This window comes from Urtica dioica, chromosome 2 (genome assembly GCF_054948205.1).
Source record: "Urtica dioica subsp. dioica isolate 48M chromosome 2, U.dioica_male_clone48M_v1_H2, whole genome shotgun sequence".
In the NCBI taxonomy this organism is placed as follows: Eukaryota; Viridiplantae; Streptophyta; class Magnoliopsida; order Rosales; family Urticaceae; genus Urtica; species Urtica dioica.
Window position 1 is genome coordinate 52,664,415 of NC_142757.1, and position 20,112 is coordinate 52,684,526.

Consider the following 20,112-nt stretch of genomic DNA (forward strand, 5'->3'; position numbering starts at 1 on the left):
TTTTCTTCTTCTTTTTTTATTGATCTATGTGGAGTTGAATTGATTTTCACGGAATATTAGACTGGCAGTTCATATGCTAATTGGAATGAGGTTGAAGCTTACTATTAAAATGTCTTAGAAACGTTTAAATTTTTTGAAATGCCAGATATCACTGGAATTTTAGAAATTTGGTCATTTTTTTTTATTTCAGCGGAAATTGTGTTATTTTTATGTATAATAAAATTGGCTTGATGTCAGATTCCCGTCGAATTTTTGCCAGTATTACCGAAATCTCGGGTTCTTTTGCTTTCGGTGGCCAGTATTAAGAAAATAAATTTCCAGTGACATACCGGGAAAATCGGCAGCATATTATTCACTTGAATGAAGTAATTAGGTGTGTGAGACTGAGTCATTTCCTAGTCGTTCTTGTTCATGAAAGAATTCAGCGAACTGTTTGAATTGATCTTTTATTTTTCTTCATGAAAATGAATTGTTTATCCATCTCAAATTTAACAATGTATGTGCGGTTGTGACCACAGACAAATGGGAGTTAAAAAAAAGGCTGAAACGCTTTTAATTTTGAATATGTCATCTTTTTCTCCCAAGAAAGAACTCTTTTGAATATGACATGTTGCAGAGAAGCAATTTTGGTTCTCGCAAAGACATCATAATGAATTGGTCTATTAACTTTTACTAATTTGGTCTCGTAATTGCTTAACATCTCTCCCCTTTTGGTAATTACAGCTGCATGGTTTTAACGTAATCAAAATCCAACGAAGAAAGTAAATATTGGTACTTGATTAACACATCAAAAGCTATGTAGAATAGAAAAGAAAAAGAAAAAGGTAATTTTTTCAGATTTTACGTGTACTTAAATTGATATTCACGTGTCTTCCTCTGAGCACAAAAAGGTGATACGACGAGCCAGCAATGTTGGATAAAAATATGTTGTTACTAAAATAAAATAAAAATTCACAGTGGTAACAAAAAGAACTTGAATTATTTGCACGGTGGTACGAATGAAATGAAACAAACATAGGCCAGGCGACCTTGAAAAGTTCCTTTCAGAATCTATAAACTAGAATTTAAAGGTAGGCATTAAAAAGCGACCGTACAATTAAAACCGAGCCCAAAAAACTGGGTGGTCTGGTCATAATAAAATAATGGTCAAACAAAACATGTGACCCTAGACTGTCTCAGTTGGTGAAACTTTGACTTGTCCACATGTGACTCATGTGGCCCTGTGAAATATAGCCGTTGTATAACGACTCCAAAATTGAAGACCGTGTACGTGCTTTGTTTTCCCTCAACCCAGACCGTTAAGTGAATATGAGGAGAAACTAGCCGTTGGGGCAAACCAACGAAAATGAAGACTCTTTCAGAGTCTGACCGACCCCCATATCATATGCCTACCCCTCTCAGACACTGTCCCCGAAAAATAAAAATAAAAATAAAAAAAGATTTAATTTTTATTTTTATTTTCTCACCATAATTTCTCCTCTCTTATATCTCTCTCTCTCACACACTCACTTCCCAGTCACCAATTCTCTCTCTCATCCTCTCCTCTCACCTTTCATGGTGTATCATCCTCTTAACACTCACTCTACTACACTCTCTTGAGAAAACTCGCTTTACTCAAGCAAATCTTTTTAATTGTCATTGTTGCTTGATTTTTTCCATGTTAATGGGAATTACTAATGATCATCATCGTCATCATCATAGTAATTTTGTATTATATGCCTCGTTAATCTTGTTTGCTCAGCTTGTGGTGATTGTCTCAGGGCAACAGCAAATAATATGGACCGCCAGCGAAGCCGACCACAAGTCCCTCCAGGCAATCAAGCGCGGCCTCGTGGACCCCACCGGAGCTCTCCGGAGCTGGACGAGCAACGCAACCGATAACGCTTGCTCCGGCAAGTGGGCCGGGATCAAGTGCTCGAAGGGACAGGTTATCGCGATACAGCTCCCCTGGAAGGCCCTCGGCGGACGAATCTCCGACGAGGTCGGCGAGCTTCGATCTCTGAGGCGGATCAGCCTCCACGGAAACTTTCTCTCCGGCGAGATTCCCGAATCCCTGTCCCTCCTCCCCGATCTCCGGGGGCTCTATCTCTTCGATAATCGCCTCTCCGGCGAAGTCCCGGCGTCTCTTTCACGGTGCCGAAACCTCCAAACCCTTGACTTGAGCAACAATCTACTCTCGGGACCGATCCCGCCCGGCCTCGCCGACCCTCCCCGCCTCCTCCGGCTCAACCTCAGGTTCAACCGCCTCTCCGGCCCGATCCCGAGCTTCATCAATGGAAGTCGGAGGCTTCAAACCCTAGACCTCGGAGCGAACCGGCTATCCGGGAAAATCCCGGACTCCCTCGGCGGCTTGAAGAACCTCTCGTCGCTGACCCTCGGCAAGAACCGCCTCTCCGGAGAAATCCCGGAGTCTCTCGAGAATCTCCCGAGCCTCGCGACCCTAGACTTGTCCCGGAACAACCTCTCCGGCCGAGTCCCGGAGAAACTCTCCGAGAAGTTCAATTCCACCTCTTTCTCCGGGAACGTCGAGCTCTGCGGGTACAGCGCCGCCGCCGCCGCCTGCCCTTCCCCTCCCCCGGAGCCACCATCTCCGGCGAGGATCACTCCTTCCGATCGCCACCGGGGACGCCACCTCAGCACGAAGGACATCCTTCTGATCGCAGCCGGGGCTCTCCTGCTGACCCTCCTCTTCCTCCTCTGCTGCCTCCTCCTCTGCTGCTTAATCCGGCGAAGGAAGAGGAGCTCCGGCGGGGAAAAGGGCGGTAAGGCTGCGGCGGCGGCGTCTCCGGCGGCGGAGATTCACTCCGGCGGGGAGGCGGGAGGGAAGCTGGTGCACTTCGACGGGCCGTTGGCGTTCACGGCGGACGATTTGCTGTGTGCGACGGCGGAGATAATGGGAAAAAGCGGGTACGGGACTTGCTACAAGGCGAGCCTCGAGGACGGGCACGAAGTGGCCGTGAAGAGGCTGAGAGAGAAGACAACCAAGGGACACAAGGAGTTCGAGGCCGAGGCCACGGCTCTGGCCAAGATCAGGCACCCCAACATCCTCGCCCTCAGAGCCTATTACTTGGGCCCCAAGGGAGAGAAGCTCCTCGTCTACGACTACATGCCCAAGGGCAGCCTCGCCTCCTTCCTTCACGGTAACCATTGCTATTCACTTGTGTGTCTATTCAATTCCATTTCTTTGATTAAAGATCATTTCTTTTTGGTTCAGCCTTTCATACTAGTATTGGTCAAGATCATTTCTTTTTTAGTTCGGGTTTCATACTAGTGTTGGTCATTTACATTTCTTTTGAGTAAGAGCATTTCTTTTTATGCTAGTATTGATCATTTTCATTTCTTTGAGTAAAGATCATTTCTTTCTTTATTTTTTAGTTTTAGGCTTTCATACTAGTATTGATCATTTACATTTCTTTGAGTAAGAGCATTTCTTTTATGCTAGTATTGATCATTTTCATTTCTTTGAGTAAAGATCATTTCTTTTTTAGTTCAGGTTTTCATACTAGTATTGATCCTTTTCATTTCTATGAGTAAAGATCATTTCTTTTTTTATTTTTAGTTCAGGCTTTCATACTAGTATTGATCATATGTTTGCCCTTCATACATGTTTATAGTTTTTTTTTTTTTTTTTTTTTTTTTTTTAAGCTTTTTCTTGTTGCCCTTCATTCATTGCTCGTAGTCTAGAAACAGCCCTTGTGTTGTTTGGGGGGTAAAACGTTTCTATCACATTGCTTCATTCATTCATTCGATTTCTATTCATTTCTCTTCATCCATTAACTAATTACGATCACGAAAAAACTCGACACGCGTGTAGCCAGAGGACCCGAGACGGCGATCAACTGGACGACCCGTCTAAACATCGCGATCGGCGTGGCCCGCGGGCTCGTGTACCTCCACACCGAACAAAACACTTCCCACGGGAACATAACCTCCGGCAACGTCCTCCTCGACGAGCGCGCCGGGCCCCACATCGCCGACACCGGCCTCTCCCGCCTCACCACCGTCCCGGCCACCTCCGCCGCCGCCGCCACAGCCGGCTCCGCAGGCTACGCCGCTCCCGAGCTCGCCGGAAAGCCTCGCCCCGGCGGGCCCAAGGCCGACGTGTACAGCCTCGGCGTGGTGGTTCTGGAGCTTCTGACGGGGAAGTCCCCCGGAGAGCCGACGAACGGGATGGAATTGCCGCAGTGGGTGGCGTCGATCGTGAAGGAGGAGTGGACCAACGAGGTGTTCGACTTGGAGCTCATGAGGGACGCCCCGGCTATCGGGGACGACCTTTTGAACGTCCTCAAGCTCGCTCTGCACTGTGTCGACCCGTCCCCCGAGGCCCGGCCCGACTCCGCTCAGGTCTTGGCCCAGTTGGAGGACGTCAAGGCCCAACAGCAACAACAATCGCAACCAGAAGAAGGAGAAGAAGAAGAGTCTTCCTCCGCAAAGGAGTGAGTGAATAAAAGGGTTGCTTGTTGCGCAAGAAATCATACGAGATTTGAAATTCGGTTGTTCTTCTTATACGTTTAGGAGAGGTATTCTTTTATTCTTATTATGTGTATATAAAAAGTACAAGAAGATTTGTGTGGGGGTGGGTAATTGATTTATTATTATCATTATTTTTTAAAATTTATTATCTGTTTTGGTGGAGGGAAAAAAGCCAATAAAGTTTGTGGTATTCGATTACGTTTTTAATACGATTTTTGTTCCTTTTTTTTATGATTTAATTTGTGATTTATTATTATTTTATTTTTTAGTTTTGTTATTATTACATTATCCGGTTTGGTGGAGGGGAAAAGGGAATAATGTTTGTAATTCAATAACGTTTTTAATAAAATTTTTTTTTTTTTATGATTTTAACTTTGTGTAAACTTTTGTCACCTTTTCTACACATCTCTAATTTTTGCCTCCTGGCAGATTAGTTGCCCTTGATTTTGGTAATCCAATGGTATTTTGCTCGTCGTCTATCTTACTTGCTATAAAAGAAAATACTAAATATATAATAAAAACTAATAGGAGGAATAATTTGAATCTTGATGGTGAAGTAAATGCAAAATGGGTATGTCACAACAAAACTCCAATTTATATATAACTTAATTGCTATAGTTATCGTTTTTAACGGGCTGAATCTAAGTGGCCTTAAAATAGTCTTAAAATATTCTCATTGTTGTTAATTAATTAGAGATCTTATTGCCTTCAAATGTCTATATCAAATGAATCTCAGAGGACTTGACATATAACCCGGGCAAATCTGCAATCAAAACATTTTTGAATGTTAGGAGGGAAACAATCCTTCCCACAGTATAAAAACTTCAACATTCAATGCCAATCTTACTAGATCTAACATGAAAACGAATTATAGACAGAGAAATTCTTCAAGTGTACAATTAACTTCTTCAAGTGTTTTACCATCAATGGCCGATTTGCAGTCTGACTGAAGAATAATCTCGGAACAGCCCATCTTCAAAGCTTTCCTTTCAAACCCGCCACGGTTAACGGGAATAAAGAAGACACACAGGCCACAAAATCAGTGAGAGAGCATAGGAGTCTTTAATGTGCACTCCTTTGATAAAATGCGACCATCCCATAGCCTTCCAAACATGAGCACTATCTCGGCAATCCATTTGTTCTTACAACGAATTTCCAAGGAAACCACACACTTTAGGAGGCAACTTTAGCTTCGAGAATTCACCATCCGTCATGAAATGCCAACAAAAAGTATTCGCGCCGTCCCTTCGGAATTCTAAGGATCTTTAAAACCTCCTCAACCAGACAATCCCAAAAGGCGCTCGACACTCCAATCCCTGTTGGGGAGTTTGAAGTCCACCACCGTCGTAGCAACGTGAATACAAGAAGTGTCCCTCACGGGCATCCTTAGAATCCACGGTACCAAATACACCGTCTTCAAATCCGGTAATTTTTTTGTCTCGTTAGAAATTGATTTACGTCCTCCGTAACCTTGAAAAGAGATGAAAATGATCTAGATGGGCGCATAGTGATTTACCCGACGCACACTTCGACGTCCAACAGTAGTTCGATTGCTAAATGTGAGGTGAAAGTCAATATTATTTCTATATATTTAAAGAGATAAAGTTGTACCTAGCGAGAGAGAAAATGAGATGTGAGAGAGCTATATTTTCCCTAAGTTTAGAGAATTTACCTTAACATGTATTCTATAACACATATAATCCATAAACTCTACTAGCTAGAGAATTTAGTGTTGTGACATGTGGGCGGATCAAGAAGACTTACATGATTTTCGACATTTATGAAAAGATAATTATTATTTTTTTAATCCTTACACAACGAGTAAAATCACTTATATGATAATTTATGAGAGTCGTCGGGTCGCGTTCAACTCTTATATGCCCCATTAAAAGCTCGAAAGTTTATTATTTTCTACGGGAGATAGCTTTAAAAGTTTGTTAGAACTCACTTCAAAACCCCGTCATTATAGACAATGTAGCATGATATGTCATTTTCTTAGGGGATCTTAGACGTGGATTTCCTAGACATTTATGTCTTATTCCACATTTGTTTCCAAATCAATGTCTCTTTTTAGTGTAAAATTTTATACTATAAGACATTTTTAAAAGAAAAAGATTAAAAAAAAATAGCATAACAACTCCACATTCTCAAAACAGGCACACAATGCCATTTCCTCTTTTATTGTATCCCATTCTAGGTTAGTCTTCCAAATGAATACTCTGTTTTAATTAAATTACATAGCCTTATCCATAAACGACATTATTTTTCTCAGACGGAAAAAACGGCACGTCGTATTATTAACCCGAGATGTTAACCAGAGCCACACTCGTCGCTCGTGCTTGGAATTCCTTTTGCTGTTCTCATTTCTCTCTCTACAGTCGATAGAGAGAGAAAAACCCGCCATGGACGACCTTCCTCTCCAGAAGATCGCGATCTCAGGCCCAACCCTAGCCTCCATGCTCCAGCGATTCTCCTCATCCTCCGGCGCCGTCGATGGCCTCCTCTTCGGCCACGTCGCCCATGTCGCTCCCTCAAACCTCTCCGACGATTCTCCGTCGTCGTCTTCCTCGTCGGAGACCTCATCTCCTCTCGTCGCCACCGTGACTGGATTCATCTGCTCCGGCGGGATCAACAGTTTCTACGACTCCGCTGGCCGGATCGATTCCTCTTCCCTAGGTCGCCTCGTCGGAGAGTCATCCAGCGGCCGGGAAACCGTAATCGGATGGTTTTCCGGTCGGAGAAGAACGAGTCTCCGACCTTCTCTCAGAGAATTTTCCGTCTCGGATTCTCTGTCCTTCTCCTCCGGTCTCTCGGTTCTCGTCAGAAACGCACCGACCTCAGCGACGAGTCTCTCGCCGTGCGTCTTCGTCCTCTTCACGTCGCCGACTCAGGACCAGGCGATTCACACGCACGAGTATCGCGCGCACCAGTACCGGCCTTCGTCGAAGTCGTTCGACGCGAAATCCGTCGACATTGTCAACATTGGGCCAGAGTTTCGCGGGCACTACGGGTCGTTCAGCCCTAACTCGCCGTTCCCTCTGATGAAGTGCGATCTGAGGGCGTCGCCGATGAGTGAGGACTGCAGTGAGGAGAGCCTTGTTCGGCTGAAGCGAGTCTCGAAGGCTCAGAAGGAATTGGACTTCGTAGCCGAGGGTTTGGAGGTCGCGCAGCTGAGGAAGCTGGTTGGGAACCAGGCTGTGAGTTACACCGCCGATCTGGAGGACCTCTACGAGAAGATGCTCTTGAAGATCGAGAGCTTGGCAAGCATCGTCGAGAAGAGTTCTACGAAGGTTCTTGAACAGGTGAGAGTTATAGCTTGAGTCTCGTTTTGCAAGAATCTAGCTTAGTCTTGTTTTTAAGGCACTTCGTCAGTGTATTCAAATCAGAAGATTTTGGGCTTTTAGGAGTGAACTACAAGTTCTATTCCACAATTGCTTATGTTGAAACAAACTTCTTCTTAGCACTCTTCGAGACCATTTTTCGCATAAGAACCCCTCATTATTCCATAATGATTGTCGTTTTAAGTCAGGCTTCAATTCATTGTTGCTTCTGAAGAAATGAAAAGCAGCCATTTGCGAGCAGCGACGTAGAATTTATATATTTGTTTCTGTTGGCCAACGAATTCATTAGTTCAGCCAGTTTGACGTCATTTGATTTGTATCGATGAGTTAGAAATGTGCGATCTTGTCGCTTTAGTGTGGGTTATCTTCTCGCCCGATTTCTTTCTGTTTCAATCGTGCATTTCAGGTTCTTCTCTTGTAATTGGTAAATTTAAGGAAGTATAACTATTTATATGCTGAATGAAGCTCTGCTTTTTTTTTTTTTTTTTTTTTTTTTGCAGGAAAAGATAAATCAAAAGTTGAGGATCAAAATTTCTAGGTCTGCAGGGTTGGAATGACGAGGAGGTTGATTTGTGCACAAGGTGTTATGTTTTGTAAAACAAGGTAATCTGTTTATCGTAGTTTTTTAATTCCATCTAATGAACATAAATGAAACAAATCAAACCATAATCGATGAATTTTATGTGTTTAGCTCTTGGTCTGTTATTCAGTACCTGAACCATTCCTTTAATGATCAGAAAACTCAACGGTGGCTGTTGAAACTAGTCGTGCGCGAAGTTTTTTTGGAGACCTCGAAGGAGTAGATTTGGCCAAAAGTCTTTTCGAGAACGAGATCTTCTTGTACGATCCTACCTTCTCCTTCCTAGATTCAGGCTGATTGACATCTATTCTCGCAAATTCATTTTTTTTTAGGATCACACCTAGTCTTGTACGTAAATATGTACGATGTTCTTATATGTACTCTTGAAAGAGAAAAACAAGGGAAAACCAGAAAATATCTCAACGTAGGTTTAAAGGGTCTATGGCTTCCAAGGAAAAAATATAATTACGTTGCTTCTGAGAATTTTTCCGTCAGTCATTTTTCAGTTCTCTATACGAGTATCAGTATCACAACCCTTTATACTACTGTGCGTATATAAGGGAATCGGATGTGTTGGAACTTCTTTTGTAGCTTTCCATGTAATGTCTATTTACGCTTCTCGATCCAGTTTCTTGTATTATCATCGACGGAGGTGTTCCAGCTAGGCTTTGTTGTCGCATTCTGGTCGGTCTTTTAGGGTTCAATTACTTTGATGCTATGAATTTGAAAGGTTAACTTCTGCTTTGAGATGATATAGTCACAATGGATGGAAAAAAAGAAAAAGATAAATAAAGAAAATCCGCTGATTATAATTGCTGGCATCGGGTCGAAATTTGAATTCCCATATTCCCAGTCTTTCTGCTTTGAGTTTTGGCATATTTTGTTCGAAGTTCCAAGGTATGAAGAAAGAAGCCTAGGCTTTGTGGAATCTGCACCTGCAGAATTTCTTTAATTTAAATCAGAAAATGAAAATAGGTGGAACTTCATATATCTGATCTTTAAGAAATATTATGTGTCCGCTTATCACAATAATTATGGTTTGTCTAAAATTAGTAAAATAGTCGCAAAAATAAAACGTGTACCAAGTGTCAATAAATTTATTTAGACCACGTCCATAATATATTGACAATTGTGAATTATTTATATATATACAAGGTTCAAGTATTTTTTTAATAATAATAAAAAATAAGAAAAAATTGGGCAATGTTACTTTGAATATTTTACGGCTTGTTTAGTAGGACGAAAATAAGAGGGATGGATTAAGTAGGAGTGATTGAACTATGGAAATAGATCTTAGTTTGGTGGCTAATTTGTGTTATTTTTTCTTCTGTTATTTATTATTTATGTGCTATTCATATTTTTTTTTTCTTTTTGATAAATACTATTCGTATTTATTCGTCCTCTTAAATAGACGAATAGTATTTATGGAAAAAGTAGAGAAGTTTACGTAAATTCATATCATATATAACGCCAAAAATTTGTTTGAATATTGGACAGCCAACGAATAAAACTCATTTTATATATATATTATATATATATAATAACGCAATTTAAAAAAAAAAATAAAAAAAAAAATAAGCTGACAGTCAAACGAGATTCAATTTTTGAGGCCCCGAGTTTGTGTAAAACTTGTGTACCAGATGCCAAACGTAAGAAATTTTTTTCTCTTAAGAAAGTGATTTGTTTGCCTTGTCATTGGAATCGATTAACATGAATCTCAAAAAGCGTTGGTACTGGATTAGTATTACACCTTTTCAGCCGAAAAGAACTCAAAATGCCGTTTGCTAAAGAATATAGTTTCAACTTTACCATATAACAAATAGTTGCAAATTACAATGAGATTATTCCTAAACTATAACTTCAATTCAATATGTTTAATTTAATCCAAAAATATTACATACTTTTTGTGTAATTATCTTTTTACCTTTTATCATTTTCTTAACTTTATTTCTCTTATTTCTCTTAAAAAAAAACTAACCCACATTATCATAAACCCTATGATTACCTAGCCCTACGCGACCAAGAAAAAATTTCACCAGGAAGATTTTTTATTTTTTTTTTGGAAATCTGGAAAAACCCTATATATATGTGTGTGAGAATTTGTTTAAAGATTTATTGACATTTTTGTCTTTTATTGACATCGATGTCAATAAATCTTCAATGGTTTTCCAGATTTTCATAAATTGTTTACAAACTTTTTCAAAATTTTAAGAATCGTTCTTGAGCATGAAATCACTGAAAATGTCTTCTTAGCTAAGTACAAGGAGAGAGAGAGAATAAAACGAAAATAAAAATAAAAGAATGTTTTATTGAGGGTATTTTTGTACCAAAAAATGCAAAATAGTCATAATTTTATATTAAATTAGACATATTAGATTTTGATCCTAAACCAGCGTGGAGGTCATATGAATCATTTAAGGAATAATTTACAATCCAGCTACAGACATTATAATATATTTGACTAAAGCCTCCTTATCCAATTTGGCTTTGACAACGCGTATACTGATTCAAGAAGTGGTTTCTTAATGGACTTGTTGTCGAAGCTAGTAAAGCCCATATTGGATTAGTCCAGTATTGCTTTTTAGAGAGAGAGAGAGAGAGAGAGAGAGAGAGAGAGAGAGAGAAGGAAAATAAAAACACTCGTCTCTTGGGCAGCAAGAAAAAGGCAACGTGGAAACTAGTCATCCAAATTGCCACGTCATCGGTTACCTCATACTCAGGTAAGCTCAAAGCAAGCAATTCAGAGAGAGAGAGAGAAGAACGCAAGGAGGACTGAATGAAGAACCCGATAAGCAGTTCTTTCGTCTCTAAGACGAAGACTGAAAATTTATTTCAGTGCTTTTGGATGTTTTCAGAGCTGAGAGAGTAACCATTTCACAGCAAGGACTGTTAAAGACACAGATAGCAAAACCCTTCCTCTTAAACCCCTTTCACTGCAGAACAAATCAATCAAAATTTATAGAAGGAAAAAAAATAGTTAAAAAAAAAAACCCCTCTTCTGCGAAGAAGAAAAACGACGTTAAACCCAAATACCATAACTACCTATATGAGCCTGAGGAAGCAGAGAGAAACTCAACAAGAGAAGCGAATAAGCTTGAATATGACAAGTGAGACTGTTCACAAGTAAGTACATCACTACCTTCTACTTATATTTATCTATTCCTCTATTCCCTTTAGTATTGAAACTCAAACTCAAGATTAGAGTGATCACACACACACACACAGAAAAACGTTAGCTTAGGATGATGAAACATGACTTGATGTGAGAAAAAATGGGGTGAGTTGTGATATTTCAGGGGCCAAAAGCCGAGGAAGAGAAGGAACGGAAGCGAGTCGATATTGGACACTTTGGCGGAGTGGAAGGATTACAACACTCGTGTAAGCTCTCGAGGCGGAGAAGGGGCTCTGAGATCGCCGGCGAAAGGGTCGAAGAAAGGTTGTATGGCGGGAAAAGGCGGGCCCGAGAACTCGGGCTGTAGCTACAGAGGAGTCAGGCAAAGGACTTGGGGCAAATGGGTCGCCGAGATTCGCGAGCCCAACGTCAGAAACAGAAACACGAGGCCGAGCAGGCTTTGGCTCGGCACTTTCTCGACGGCCCACGAAGCCGCTCGAGCCTACGACGAGGCCGCTCGAGCCATGTACGGCCCCGTGGCTCTGCTCAATTTCCCCGACGACGAGGGTCCCGCCGAGACGGACGACTATACCAAACCGAAATTCGAACCGAGCTCTTCGAGGCGCGAGAGTAAAGATTCCGAGTATCGTCCGGTGCTTGAGTTCGGGCGAGCGAGCGGATCGGTCGGTTCTTCGGGCAGCCGAGATTGCGCGGAGAATCGGGAACGCTCTCCTCCGCGGCAAGAGAAGGGTAAAGATGTTGACGATTCGAGTCATACGGACGAGACACATCCGAATCTCTACGATGAGTTCGAGTTCTTGAGGCCGGGATACGATTTCGGATTGTCTGAAGAGCAAGGGAAGCTCGAGATTTGGTTCCCCAACAAGGGATAATAATTATTATAATTATTCCGGAGATTTTCATGTGCTTTCCAAAAGTAGGTTATTTTCCAATGACTATAAGTAGTGATGTAGAAGATTTTGCTCTTTAGCCTAGTTTTGTATTTGTTACTACTTACAACCCTAATCAGCCTCATGTTTGTTCTTATTTATTTTTAGGGATTTGAATGGTAGCTAAGATTCTTAATGCGTTACATACAATATATTTCTTTCTTCGAATGGAATGGCTGGCCTCTAAATCATAAAGCCATCTTGGCGTAGAACCCTAATAATTTTTTCTTTTTTTTTCCTTTACCCCTCTTCTAAAAGGGATATTCAGTACAGCCCTATTCGGATTTCTAGGCCGAATATTTTATCTACAGTTCAGTTAAGCTTACAGTCCAAGATTCGAATAGCAGATCTTGAAGCGCTTCCATATCTGAGCTTTGGCAGAAACTAATTCTTGTCTGGTTAGGCAGTCATCAAAAGCCGATCTCGATTCCTTCTGACCTTTTGGAGAGAGATCAAAAGGAACGATGGGCCCCGAAAACTGTGGTGCAAGTTGTGTTCCAAGGTCGATTTCGATTGGTGTGAAAACATTGAGTTTTTCAAGCTCGTTTTCACTCACTTTCCAGCTCTTTTGTGTCCCATATCAGTTTCCAAGGTCCGCTTTTATTGCCCAACCTGCTCAGAGAAACAAAGACCGCTCGAACGTTGAACAATTCGACGAGATGACACAAATTCGGGGCACATAATAGTGAAACCAAAACTACGTTCAAAGGTTCGAGCAAATCCAGTATTTACCACAGCCACGAAAGAACATTGCAAAATAACTCTGATTTAAATTGTCCACAATTGAGTTGGAAGTGAAACACAATTCAGATGCATAGATGCAAATAATTCTCTAGATTTTTTTTTTTTAACTTCTATAAAGAATGGTGTATCATGTTCAGATATTACAAGAAATACTATTATAATGCTCCTTGAATCAGTCACAATCATAAACTTCAACCAAGGCTCAGTCGAGAGTTGTGTGAATTTTTCGTTATGCTTGACCAACTTTTTTTTTTTGGGGGGAATAAGTTTGTTAAACAATGGATTTTTTTTAATCCCTACACAAAATCAACACATCAAATACATAGTTGCTAATAAGTCCAATAGATAGTTTTAGTTTTCGGATAAAAGCGTACTCTATTTTAAGTATTAAAAAATAGTAGCATAAACTTTTAAAAATCTTAGTCTAGGCTAGGTAAATTAGATACTTTTGTGGGACAAATTGTAAAGAAAATAAAAATAAAAAACGCACCTATTCATGTTTACAAAGATGGCACTCAAAATTTTATTTTAAAGGGAATTCGAGTTTATTTTTATTTTTTTTATAACCGTGGTGTCCGGGTTAAACCCGACTAATATCCACGAGACCCTGACCAATTTTTCTTTCTCAAACCAGACAAACTCCAAAAAGTATAATTTACAGAACTACCAAAACCTATAAAGATGGGGCTATCGCTTGATTGCCTCGTGAAAAATAGAAAGAAAAAAAAAAGATAAAAATATATAAAAAATTACTTACCTCCAAAAACCAGCAACTACACGCAATGTCATGAAGAGAAACAAACCCGACCAGACTCCAGCAAGGCCAAATGTAGGAGCGGTCACAAGCATGAATACGCAAGAAATTAGGGAGGCCACAACCTGCACGGAGAAAAATTCAAGGATGTCAAAGAATAATATTTTGGATAATCAAATCATAATGAGCATGACCGGAAGAATTACCATGGAATAGGCGGCGTATTCAAAGTCGGAGACTCCATAATAAAGTCCATCAATCACAAATGCTATAGCATTCATTGGCTGAGAACCGGCAACAAACTGAGGATCAAATACGCCCATCTTAATATCGGCCACACGATATTGTTAAAGGCAATTAGAGGAAAAATAGTGCTTTTTATTTTCATTTTAAAGTATTTTTTAAAAAGGAACATTATTCTGTAAAAAAAATGTATCATACAGAAAAGTCACCAATTTTTTTTTACAAAAGGATTCATTGTAAAATTTGTAAGAGATGGTCATGACACTTTATGAAAGCAAACGCAAGAGATTTATGATCAACTTTAAGAAAAGGTAGGATCGGTAGTATTTTGCTAAAACACAAGGGATTTCTATGATATTTCCCCATAAAACAACTCAGACTTCCATACGAACGACCAATGCCATCTCTACTAATGGGCCAAAAAGTGTTGAGAAAGCTAAGCAATCAAGGTATTGCATGTTGTTTGTGACTTACAAATAAACCGGACCACGCAACATCCAAAACCTCTGGATTGGTGGTGAATAAGCCAGAAAAAGCTCCAAAACCAAGGAATAATATTACACCCAAGCCAATTCCCATCGTCAAACCAATCTGCTCGATGAAACATGAGAAACAAAATATTAAACCGGTCCATGTCATCTAAAAATAGTTCCCTTGTATAAAGGGAACAGAGCCCCGATGTCAATTGAAAGAAGCCATAGGAGCGTTGTTACCTGTAGAATTCTGTAAATCACCTGGCGTGCTAGTTCATAATTTCCTTCAGAGTAACCACTAGCAAGAAGTGCCTAGAGAAAGAAGGAAAAAAAATTCAAGAAATTATTTAGATGATGCATCAAATAATATTTGTACCAGTTGATACAAAAGTAAACACGAACGAAAACTCCGTCGGACTGGAACATAGTTACAACGCAATGCTGCAAAAAAAAACTAAAGACTGCAACTACAAATGGTAAAATTTTCGTGGTTACAAATTTATTTCGAGTATGGAATAGGCTGTGAATAATTCACCATCACAGAGTCTGATACTAATTAATCCGCCATGTAGATCATTGGATCATATAGTAACATCCTCTTGAAAGTATAGATTCAAAATCTTTATGAGTACAAGCTATAACATCTAAAGTATTTATCAGAGAAAGATATGTAATGCTAATAATAACCCGACAAAGGTGTAAATAGTGCAACACCTGACCAGCAAGTGCCAAAGCATCCGTAAGCAATGATATTGCCAGCCAAACTTGGAAGCAAATTTGATGGCCGGCCATACGTATAGGACCCTCTCTTGCAGCCAAAGATGTAGCTAATGTGGTGGTTGCGAGCACTGCTACACTTCTTCCAATAAGAAGACCACCTAAAGAATACAACAAAAGTACCAAGAATATTATACCCGGTGTGTATTCTTTTTACATAATATATTATATGCTTTGTAAGCGATTATAAAAAAATAAAAAATAAAAAAAATAAAAAAAAAAAAAAAAACATACCAGATGTGAGATATCGAATTATTCTTCTCCCGTCAATGCTACCAGGAACAAGCAATATGTTGGCACTCAACTTCCAGAGAAGAATGAAAGCAATCAAATATCTAGACAATATATAAGGCATGTCAGAAGATATAGTAACAGTTTAAAGAGAACATCAAGTTCTGAATCATGCTGGTAATACAAGTTTACCACATCATTTTGACGTACTCAGAAATCACAGTAGCAATAGCTGCGCCGCTGATTCCAAGACCACAAGTGAATATAAGGATTGGGTCCAATATAGCATTGAGCAAGTTCCCGGTAACTGATAATCCAGAAATGGCAATCGGTCATATACATATACATCTTTTTCACTGTCTGCTGGGCCATTTGGAAGCTTCGGAATAAATGTACTTTTGAAGAAGCTATTGTTTGCTTCGACAGTTTTTGGGACTATCTTTTCCGGTCCATAGGTTTTTGGCTCGCGACACTCGATACCGATTTTAGCTCTTTTAGCCTCTCTGATCTTTCCAGAGATTGACCTAGCGTTTTCTAGATTGTATTTTGCTTCTTCATAGTAGAAGCTTTCTTTTTCCCCTTTTTTATTTTATTTTCGAGTTTCTTTTTTTTTTTAAATATACATATACAGTTAAATACTATATTTATGGAATAAGTTCCCTACAAATCCCAGAATGAAACATGTATAGGATCCTTAATGCACAGCCTTGATGTATTAGGGAAAAAAAATGTTGAACGAGATTAAGTAACGAGAATGAGTTTCTAAACTCGATAATAGATTGCTAAAACGCCTAGTCATGGGCTGTCTCAAAACAGTAAAACAAAAAAAAAATACACTTCAAAGAATAAAACGTAAATGGACGGACTATCATAAAAAGGATCACGGGACCTAAATCTACGGAAAAAAAATCTGAATAAACAAACTTAAGCTTAATAAGCATGGAAAAAACATACATTTCATGTATCATGATCATCACCACAATCACCATTAGTTATAGTCTATCTATGCACCTGAACCCTGTGTAATTGTTTATCACAGCCAATGCATTGTTTTAATCATGGAAAAACCACCAAAAGATGATTATTACATTATATTTTAAAGAAATTTGAATAAACATCTAGATGAGTTGTATCAATGTAGCTTGTTTGCAGTATTTGTATTGTACTTGAATTATATGTTGAAATTCAAACTTAAGGTGTTGACCGTTTACTTACATTTAAAATATTGGCTCATTGTTTAATCAATTAGTTCAGAATTCTTACATTTTAAATTACTATATATGCAACCCAATCATATAAAAAATAAAAGATTAATTTTTATGTGATCAAAACTATGAATAATTTGCTAATCAAATGAGCCAAGGGGATTTTTTTTTTACCAATTGCATATAGAGGAGTCTTTGTATCCATAAATCCACGAAATGAGCCTTGTGCAGCTAGTGCAATAACGATCGGTGGAGCACCAAAGGCTCTCAAGGTAAGAAACTGTTGGGCAGGTTCCCACATCGGTGAATCCTATACACAGCCGAAGAAAAAACTTCGTTAAATAACTATACAAAGCATAACCAAAGTTTTTTTTTTTAAACTACAAAAATCAAAATATACGAGGCTGCTCACAAAAACTTGTAGATAAAATATCAAGGCTACAACATAATAGCAAGGGTTCAATACTTTTTTTATTTTTTGGCATTCCCACTAAAAATGAACATTTTGGATCTGAAGCGCTTAAATGGGGATAAACGGCTAAGCACGACATACAGTTGGTATACCCATGATACTCATTAGGAAGGGCGAGCCAAGAGAAAGAGCAATGGCCTCTGAAATGCCAATAATAGCAGCTAGAGATAATGAGGTTGATATTGACGGAAGGTACTTCTTGCTCTGGAATCCTCCTTGAAGATATAATTTATCAGCAAAAAGAAAAACACCATTAATAACATAATCCACGAGAACTTGATAAAGTCATGGAAATAAGTAATGGGAATCCCCATAAAATATACCACCACCCGCTTGAGTTGAAAAATCATTGTTGTTACTTGCCAATGCACGCTCTTCCGCGACTAAAGATGTCGTGACGTTGAGTAACGGAACATTAAAGAACTTCGCAATCAAATTGAATACCGTAGCCGAAACCCCAACCGCCGCAAGTTCAGCGGACCCTGGAAAAAAAAAATGTATAGCTGCGGAACTGTATAGTACAAAGAAATATTACACCAGCAATAGTGTTTACCTATGTTCCTAGTCTTTTTTCCTAGATTCAAAGAAGTCTCACTTTGGTTGTATTTTATCCCCATATAATTTATTTTTCGTTCCGGGGCCGACAAGTCCCAAGGATCACTCTTACCACTAGACCAATCCCTTGGGGTTATTTTCTCCATTCTCTATGGTTAATACAATATATAGTTTATTTTAAAATAAAATAAAAATTACCTATGTGACCAACATAGGCGGTATCAACCAAAGATGCGATCGGGTCGGCAGACAGAGACAAAGCAGCCGGCAATGCAATCGATAATATCTCCGGGACTAGTCCATCAAACTGAATAATTCTGCCACTGCTGAAATTGCAACAAAAATTGCTTCTTTTAACAAACCAAAGTCGATTCACTTTATATGTTTTGTAAAAAAAGGGAGTGAATTTTGGTGAGCTTTCAATCCAATAACTAGTTTTGGCCTCTTAGCTTTGTAGAAACTAAAAAAAAAAAAAAATCAGTGTTCAGCTAACCATTTTTAGGCAAATACTGTTGATGCAATTAAGATCTTCCATAATCAGAAAACGCACAAGAAAGTAGATTATCTTAAACAACAATCTTCCACTTCCTAAACCGCATAGATCTACAGCCTCAACGAATACACACAAGAAGATTCCGAAAGCGCCGAATGAGCTAAAGACGAACCTTAAGCGTTCGAGAAAAGACGATCCGAAACCAGACCGGTCTTTTTCCTCGCTCTGGCGGTCTGGCTTTGGACCGGCGTTCAATTTAGGCTCTTGCGCGGAGTTTTTCTTCGATGATGATTTTCTCGGAAATGTCCGGAGACGGACGAAGTACCGGTTTCCGGCGAAGAGCTGCTGCGATTCGGACGGCGAAGAAGCGGTCTTCGGCGAGTGGAGACAGAGAAGTGTATGTCGCCAGAGACCGATCGCCATTGTTGAAGCTTGGCTAAAGAATCTTTAAGAAAGAGATAGAGAATCTCCGGCTGTTATTTGCAAGCCATTAGATTTTCGTTTGGCTCATGCATTTCGCGCTAATTGAAAATATCTTCAGTAAAAATAAATATATAAATAAATAAAATAAAATAAAATAAAAATAAAATTATTGTTCTAATTATTCTAGTCAAGTTTCATTTTGTATCAAATCGAAATAGATTAAATTGATCAATTAATTTAATTTATTTCGGATTATTTTTTTAAATAAAATTAAACTTTACCTATTTTTAAAAAATAGGGTGGAACAATATTTATTTATACATTATTTTATATCAAATTTATAAGAGTAAATGATAAATACTAATTTAATTTATAAATATTATCATTATTATCTTTAAGATAAGTGGAGAATTGGACTTCTAACCAAATTAGAGATGCTAGGGATATAGAGTATTTAGATTACTTGCATGCATGCACAATATTATGAAAGGAATGAGTTTGGCCATATTTGTGAGGTATGACTTTTATAAGTTTATTTTGATTTACTTCAACTTCAAAATTAGGGATTAGAGATTTTTTTAACTATTTATTTTAATAAATTATATATGAGACTATAAGACACAAACGAATAAGAGTGAAATGAGGTTCACATATAAATATCATACTCAACATTAATTAAAAACCAATAAAAATATGATTTATAGGGCTTTTAATTATACAAGAGGTGAACTCGACATTTTTGAAAAATAAATGTTAAATTCAATATTTTACTTAAACACGTGGCATATATGTGTCATTTTCCCTTCAATGTATTATTCGTCAGCTAGTCATTTGACTCAATTAACCCGCTTCAATATTGTAATTTTGAGGCTCATGCACGAGGATTTGGAGGACATCCAAGGTTGTCGATCACTAAAGGAAGATCATAATTACAAATTTTTTGGAGCCAATGCCAATGAAGAAAAAGCTGAACACGATGAAAGAGGCCTTGAACTCGTTATATGAAATTTTCGTAGGTAAGAGAGTAGAGAAAGCATAAAAAATTGTAACGGGAAAATAACTAATAAGGTAATTTCCTCATGAACATTAAAATTATTTGGAGTCTCTAATACCCATCAAATTTTAAAATTTAAAAATTTGAATATGTCGACTTCCGTTGAAATTCGATAAATTCAAATTGTTAAAAATTAAAAAATTCGAAGAAACAACAACTCCAAAAGGAGTTGATGTTGTCCATAAACACCATAGGACGAAATCCAATGATATCCAATATATTATTAAACAAC

General features: G+C 38.8%; 4 protein-coding genes across 5 annotated transcripts; 3 read left to right on the forward strand and 1 right to left on the reverse strand.

Moving 5' to 3' along the window:
• The first annotated feature begins 1,447 nt into the window (after nt 1–1,447).
• On the forward strand, nt 1,448–4,680 carry LOC149405573 (putative leucine-rich repeat receptor-like protein kinase IMK3). Its single transcript, XM_089607307.1, has 2 exons — nt 1,448–3,140; nt 3,815–4,680. The coding sequence occupies exons 1-2, from the start codon at nt 1,658–1,660 to the stop codon at nt 4,438–4,440; spliced, it is 2,109 nt and encodes a 702-aa protein (XP_089463433.1). The 5' UTR covers nt 1,448–1,657; the 3' UTR covers nt 4,441–4,680.
• A 2,121-nt stretch (nt 4,681–6,801) lies between these two features.
• LOC149405574 (BRISC complex subunit Abro1-like protein) lies at nt 6,802–8,877 on the forward strand. The gene is made up of 3 exons (XM_089607310.1): nt 6,802–7,775; nt 8,315–8,417; nt 8,552–8,877. The coding sequence occupies exons 1-2, from the start codon at nt 6,876–6,878 to the stop codon at nt 8,369–8,371; spliced, it is 957 nt and encodes a 318-aa protein (XP_089463436.1). The 5' UTR covers nt 6,802–6,875; the 3' UTR covers nt 8,372–8,417; nt 8,552–8,877.
• A 2,105-nt stretch (nt 8,878–10,982) lies between these two features.
• On the forward strand, nt 10,983–12,512 carry LOC149405575 (uncharacterized). The gene is made up of 2 exons (XM_089607312.1): nt 10,983–11,517; nt 11,691–12,512. The coding sequence occupies exons 1-2, from the start codon at nt 11,441–11,443 to the stop codon at nt 12,397–12,399; spliced, it is 786 nt and encodes a 261-aa protein (XP_089463438.1). The 5' UTR covers nt 10,983–11,440; the 3' UTR covers nt 12,400–12,512.
• On the reverse strand, nt 12,506–18,914 carry LOC149405576 (MATE efflux family protein). 2 transcript variants are annotated; one of them, XM_089607308.1, is made up of 13 exons: nt 18,576–18,914; nt 18,109–18,236; nt 17,679–17,837; nt 17,437–17,570; nt 17,058–17,193; nt 15,889–15,985; nt 15,682–15,782; nt 15,385–15,548; nt 14,911–14,982; nt 14,672–14,788; nt 14,161–14,256; nt 13,958–14,079; nt 12,506–13,068 (listed from the first exon to the last, which is right to left on the reverse strand). In XM_089607308.1, exons 1-13 carry the CDS (start codon nt 18,824–18,826, stop codon nt 13,005–13,007), a joined length of 1,641 nt encoding a protein of 546 aa, XP_089463434.1. In that variant the 5' UTR covers nt 18,827–18,914; the 3' UTR covers nt 12,506–13,004. The 2 variants fall into 2 exon arrangements, with proteins under 2 accessions (XP_089463434.1, XP_089463435.1); XM_089607309.1 differs by having other exon boundaries at nt 12,509–13,068; nt 18,109–18,233.
• Between the last annotated feature and the right edge of the window lie 1,198 nt (nt 18,915–20,112).